The sequence below is a fragment of the Propithecus coquereli genome, unplaced genomic scaffold, assembly GCF_000956105.1.
Source record: "Propithecus coquereli isolate 6110/MARCELLA unplaced genomic scaffold, Pcoq_1.0 Scaffold27, whole genome shotgun sequence".
Taxonomy (NCBI): domain Eukaryota; kingdom Metazoa; phylum Chordata; class Mammalia; order Primates; family Indriidae; genus Propithecus; species Propithecus coquereli.
In genome coordinates this window covers 1,137,790-1,143,805 of record NW_012148285.1, presented here as the reverse complement: position 1 = coordinate 1,143,805, position 6,016 = coordinate 1,137,790, and the positions used below count along the sequence as shown (strand labels likewise).

At 48.2% G+C, this 6,016-nt stretch overlaps 1 protein-coding gene across 1 annotated transcript in view; it reads left to right on the top strand.

Annotated features, from left to right (window-relative positions):
• The first annotated feature begins 4,258 nt into the window (after positions 1-4,258).
• ABCA3 (ATP-binding cassette, sub-family A (ABC1), member 3) overlaps positions 4,259-6,016 on the top strand; it is a 34,777-nt gene continuing 33,019 nt past the window's right edge. Inside the window, exons 1-2 of the mRNA XM_012647663.1 lie at positions 4,259-4,333; positions 4,457-4,721. Of these exons, the coding sequence (XP_012503117.1) occupies positions 4,280-4,333; positions 4,457-4,721 (319 nt within the window). The 5' untranslated portion in view covers positions 4,259-4,279. The remainder of the gene's footprint in view (positions 4,334-4,456; positions 4,722-6,016) is intronic.

The window sequence follows — 6,016 nt, the reverse complement described above, 5'->3', positions numbered from 1 at the left end:
GAAAAAAGTAGCCAAGCATGGTGGCTCATGCCTGTAATCCCAGCACTTTGGGAAGCTGAGAGGGGAGGGTTGCTTGAGGCCAGGAGTTCCAGACCAGCCTGGACACCATAGTGAGACTCATATCTCTACACAAAAAATAAAAAATGTTAGCCGGGCATGGTGGCACGCACCAAAAGATCATGTACTGGGTAAAAGATTAAACCAAACCCTACACCTTCAAGCAGTGTCACTACACGTTTGGACGCACCCCAGCCCCCTTCTTGGTGCAGCACCCAAGGCCCTCGCGACATGGAGCCCGTGTCTCCTTCCCTTTCTGGCTCATTCCCGCTACTGCTCCTCCTGTCGCTGTCCCAGCACCCAGCACGACCTTCTGTTCCCCACACACGCTCTTTCACCTTTCCAGGATCCTGTAATGCCCTCCCCACTCCAGCCAATGAGCCCCTCCACACCGGTCTCCCTTGTCACCTCCTCCCTGTTGCCCACCTGGGCCATCCCTCTGTCCTACTCACCCTCACACACACACACACAATTAATTCCAGTCTTCTCCAGTGTCTCGTGATGTTTTATTCAGCATCAGTTACAGCAAGTACAATGCATACAAGCATGCATAGACTGCGATTAGGAACATTATCATTCTCATTCCCAAATCCTTAGTACCTCGTACAAGTGCCCATCACATAGTAAAAACTTGGCAAATGTTTGTTGAATGAATAAATGCTTCTTGTCTTGTGTATCCTAAGAGGCCATAGATTCTACCAGCAAACATTAAGTACCTGTCACACTTGCTTCACCACAGTTACTGGAAAGACCATTTTTAGAGGAATCCTGTGTGCTGTCAAGAGAGTTCTCAGAAATTAGCAGCCCACAGTATGTGCTCACTATGCCGCAATTCAGTTGCTCCCCTAAAAAACAAACATTGAAATACTCAATGATTGGTGTAATGTTGAATATCTTAACAGTAAGCACACAAACTTTTTAGTAGAGGGAAAAAGAGGTTTGCCTTCCCCTTCCGGGCTGTGTCCCTGGGACAAGTGAAGTGAGCCCTCCTCAGAGGAAAGTTCTCCACAAGCTCTTGTCGGGCGGAGGTGGCAGCGGCTTTGCAAGTGGCTGCAGTCCTGAGTGTTTGCCTTGGAGTAGCTGAAGGGGCCCGGCTCCTGTGCTGGTCTGGGCCATAGCCATCACTTCTGGGGACTCTCTGTGCAGCCGCAGGGTCAAGTGTTTTAAGGAACTTTAACTTCCTTCTCTCGGGTACATTTGCTTTCGTAACCAGAAAGCTTTCCAGATTTTATAATTCCGGGATCTCCTCCTTCAAATGCCTTTTACCCAGACAGAACAGATACGAGTATAGCATTCAGGGAGACTTTAGCTAACGCCTCGCACGCACAGAGCAACAGGCTGGGTGCTGTGGGGCGCGGAAACACATGAGGTACCTGTGAAGGTAGCGGGGCTTACGGGATACCTTTTCCTTTTGGTTTCTGAAGTTCTAGGAGCAATATATTAAAGTGTTATAAAGAAGTTCACTGGTTTTAGGATCCACAAGACATAGTAGTATAGTGGTAAGAACAGACTTGGACATTAAAACAGGCTGAGGTTCCAATCCTGGCTCTGCGGCTTTCTTGCTGTGTGACTTGGGGCCAGGTACTTCCTCTAGGCTTCTTCGCCTAGAGAAGGTAATGACACCAGGAGCCAGAGCGGGGTCAGGAGGCTACGGAAGTATAATCCTTCTAGGTATAAAAGTGCAGAATATAAAAAGTGTCTTATATTTTGATGTATCAGGAGAGAGCCCTGGGGTAACTGTTTTCTAAATCCATATTCCTTTGTGAGCAGATCTGCTATAAGTAACATACTTACCACCTATTTTGCTCTTGTATTTTCTAACTTGGTAAGAGGTGTTTCATGATTATTTTCCAAATTTTGCCCACACGCCCTCCATCTACCCAAAGGTGCCAGAGAATCATGCCGGCGAGCCCTGGGTCCCTCCTGATGTCCCAAAAGGCCTCAGCGCTCTCAAACCCCAGGGTCGCCCTGCTCCGTCCGAGAGGCGCCCCGGCCCCACCCCGGAGCCCTGTGTGCAGGGCCGCCTCCTCCCGGCCGGTTCTCCTGTAGCTGAAGGAAGACCCACTGCCTAGAGCCTCTCCCAGCGCTCAGGTCAGTCCTCTGCTGCTGCTTCTCCGGCCTGTGTAGGGAGGTGGACGGTCCGTCTTTGCGCTTTTCCTCCCAGGCCTGGGCCTGGAGAGGACGGGATTAAGCATGGGACGTTTTCTTTCTTGGCCAGACGTTTCCAGAAAGGGAAGTCATCTATTTCTCTGACCAGTAGGGTTCTTTGAACTGTGACCCTTTTATGTTCCTCTCTTGGTAGAGGGAGAAAGCTCATCTCAGCCAAACTGCTGTCCATCCAGATTGGCCTTCCCAGGACGACCAGCCCTGACTGGAGGTGCTAGCGTCTCTGTTTTGCCTAAACCGCTTCTAGAAACCTCTCATAAACCACAGCCCTTAGTGTGTATCATTAAGTCATTGCTCTTTTATTAATTGTCTGCAACTGATTTTAAGACAGGATTTCTACCTTATTAATTTGTAAAGAATTGGGATAATTTATTAAGGTGCCACTTAATAGCACTAAATAGTAATACTATTTTAAGCTTTAATTTCTTCACATTTTAACCGTGTAGTTAATTCAAAGGCATATTTTAAATTAATTCGTAACTAATTTTTTGCACTTGTGTTTTATACAAATATTTATTGACTATCCCTTTAAAGCATACATTCTGAGTATTATCAGATAGCTGTCAACAGCCACATCTTTTAAAAAAACAGCAAGAATTTTAATAAAAAAGAGTCTTAATGGAAATGATTTTCAACTGACCGAAGTCAAAAGTAAAATGGGTCATTTTAAAAAGCACACAGCCCCTCACTCCGAGCACTGGAATCTCTAGAGGGCCATTTTGGTGGTTGTGTTAGCTCGTGTTAACTAATAAATGATCCGCTAATTGTGTCTCCGTATTCTGTGCTGTCTTCGCCTGACTGATGGATGGTGTTTGATTAGTATTAGCTGCGTGGAGCTGATTACCTGAACTTGAAACTCTTCCACTGTGAGTCACGGAGGCTTTCCTGCACTTGAAGTTCACTGAGCTGGGAAGGGCTTCTTTCCGCTTTGTCTGCAGTTCTCAGCGCGTGGACGGGACTCGAGGCTCTCTGGGGCTCCCCCTGCTCCATTGCCTTCCCTGCCCTCTCGAGGTGGAGCAGCCGTGTCCGCACAGCTCGGCCCTGTGCCCTCAGCCTTCAGAGCACGTTCTTTCTGCGTCCTGGGTGCCGCAGGGTCTCCCTGGGCTACTGCAGTCCGCCTACTTCTCCGGCAGGTCAGCATCCAGTGAACTCGGGGTTCACTGTCTCCGTTTCTTACGTTTGAAGTTTAGTAAAATGGGTTTACGTAACTTGAAGGATAGCTTTATAGATCTGAGCTCTTGTTTCTGCTATCACTTGTGTTTTTCCCAATTATACGTGCCAGATTTAAATATTATATTTATGTGTAATGCAGGATAGGTATTTTTGGATGCATTTTCTTTGAACAAGTGGTAAAGATGAAAATGGCTAGTCTTATGCACTGGAGGCTCTGACACCAATACCTATAACAGCAACAAGAAAAACCGGTCCTTAGATTCAAGGCAGGAGAGCCCGACTGATCGTGCCACCTGTGCCCACCCCGTCCTGCTCCCGGGCCCACAAGGCCAGTGAGGGCCCTGATCCCAGGCCTCTCCTTCCCCTTGTCCCCACAGCCCTCTGCAAGTCCTAGGAATCCCCCCAGCCAGGGCACAGTGTTGAGTTTTCTTGTACTGGTTCTGTATTGACTGAGAATAAAGCCGGTCAGGAGGGGGACATTCCAAAAGCCTGAACATTTTGCTAATACATAGCAAATTCGTATCAACTGCAGAGAACATCTGAGTGGTGTTTCTCTAACGGTAAACACCACTGCACCAGTCACAGCACACACAAAATCATGTCAGTCTCACATTTGGTAAGAAACAAGGCAGTCTCCGGAAAGAGTGTATTCTTTGGACGTACAGAGTAGAGCATCTGAGATGTCAGGACGGCCCACAGCCTGGTGCCTTTCTCCGCCCCCCAGGGGTGTCTGGAGTTAAGATGGCACAAAAGAAAGTGAGAAAGATGGAGGAAGAGGGTTTGTGGCTCTTCCCTAAATACCCACAATTCGGGTTTTCATTGTACACCCAAACTTTCTGTCTTTGGTTGGTAGCTGGCGCTGGGCGTGCCTTCCAGCGAGAAGATGGCTGTGCTCAGGCAGCTGGCACTCCTCCTCTGGAAGAACTACACCCTGCAGGTGGGTCCAGATCCCCAGAGGGAGGCAGGGGCTCCTGGGACACCTTAGAGGTGGGGGCCGTGTGCGTGCTCCACGCTCCTGCTTCATGACTCCCTCCACGTGGGGTTGCTGTTATTCTTCTAGAAGCGGAAGGTTCTAGTGACAGTCCTGGAGCTCTTCCTGCCATTACTGTTTTCTGGAATCCTCATTTGGCTCCGCTTGAAGATTCAGTCAGAAAACGTGCCCAACGCCACCATATACCCCGACCAGTCCATCCAGGAGCTGCCCCTGTTCTTCACCTTCCCCCCACCCGGGGACACCTGGGAGCTCGCCTTCATCCCCTCCCACAGCGACGCCGCCAGGACCATCACCCAGACAGTGAGGAGGGAGCTAGTGATCAACATGAGAGGTGAGACCCAGCGGGGCTCTGGACCGCCGCCATCTCCATGATGGCGTCTCCGCAGGCCTTGTGCTGGGGAGGTTGAACCCACGTCGCGGCAGAGACACGGCCTGTGTCCAGACCCAGCCTCACCTTGCCTTGGCTGTGTCACCGGTGAATCCCTGGACTTCTCTGTGTCCACGTCTCTTATAAAATGGAAACTGGGCCTGGCCACCCATGCTCCAGAGCTGTGAGAACCCAACAAAGTAACTAACATGGGTGACCTTAGCAGTCCCGGGTTCTAGAACCATGTCTGATGATGACAGTGGGCGTAGGAATTCACAGGGAAAACTGGGTGGACCTGGGCCAAGGGAAGCTCTTTGGTTATAAGGGCAATGCACGGTTTGAGTGTGTGGCACAGAGAACCCTTTCTGGGATGTGGTTTGGGAAGGGCAGCTTAAAAAAGGCCATGAGAAAGCCTGCTAAGGGAAACTCCCGGTAAATGTGTACTGGTCATCTTTTCTAGTTGCTTTCAGGAATCCGTACCCCCATAACATGCTGAAATAAAAAAAAATAAAAAAAAAACTTAGACAAAATTGGAACTGGAGGTAGAGGTAGGCAAAAAAAAAGGGAGGAGAAAATATCAAAATAGAATATAAAGACAAAATATTAATAAAAACAATAACTGAATTGTCAATCATATTAGAGATTGTTAAATTAGAACTGACATGCATAAACTTAAGTTCATGATGAAGAAAGCTAGATGTCTCAGGTTGTAAGAGATAGGCAAAAGTTTGAAAAAATCAGAGATTTAGCAATAAAAGGAAATGAGCAACAAGACTAAAAAAAAAAAATACTGTCCCCTTTTTTTCCTCTTCATTTTGGTATATACCTCCTGTGTCTTGTTTAATTCAATGTAGCAAACATTTAGAGGATGTTCTTTCGTCCCTTACTGAGTGATCACAGTAAAAGTCTCTATGTAAAATGTGGTCTGGGTAATAGAGAAATCATTTGAGAAATTATAAGTTAGTGTCCACTCTGATTCTTAAAATACACCATTATGGTTACGAGAGAGAGAAGCTGCCCTGGCTACGGAACCCAGGCCAAGGTGGGTTGTGAGTTTGTGCAGCTCAGCCTAGGTGCCTGCCCGCCCTGAGCTTCCGGCTCTGGTCAGAAATTGTGGTGAGAGCACCCGCGGTTCTGCGCATCTTTGTGGCAGCCTGTCTCTCTGCCACAGACGAAAGCCACCTTGAGTCTCAGGGAAGGTTTACAGAGCCCTAGAGAACCTGGTGAGTCTGCCATCTGAGTTTTCAAGTAGAAGGGAC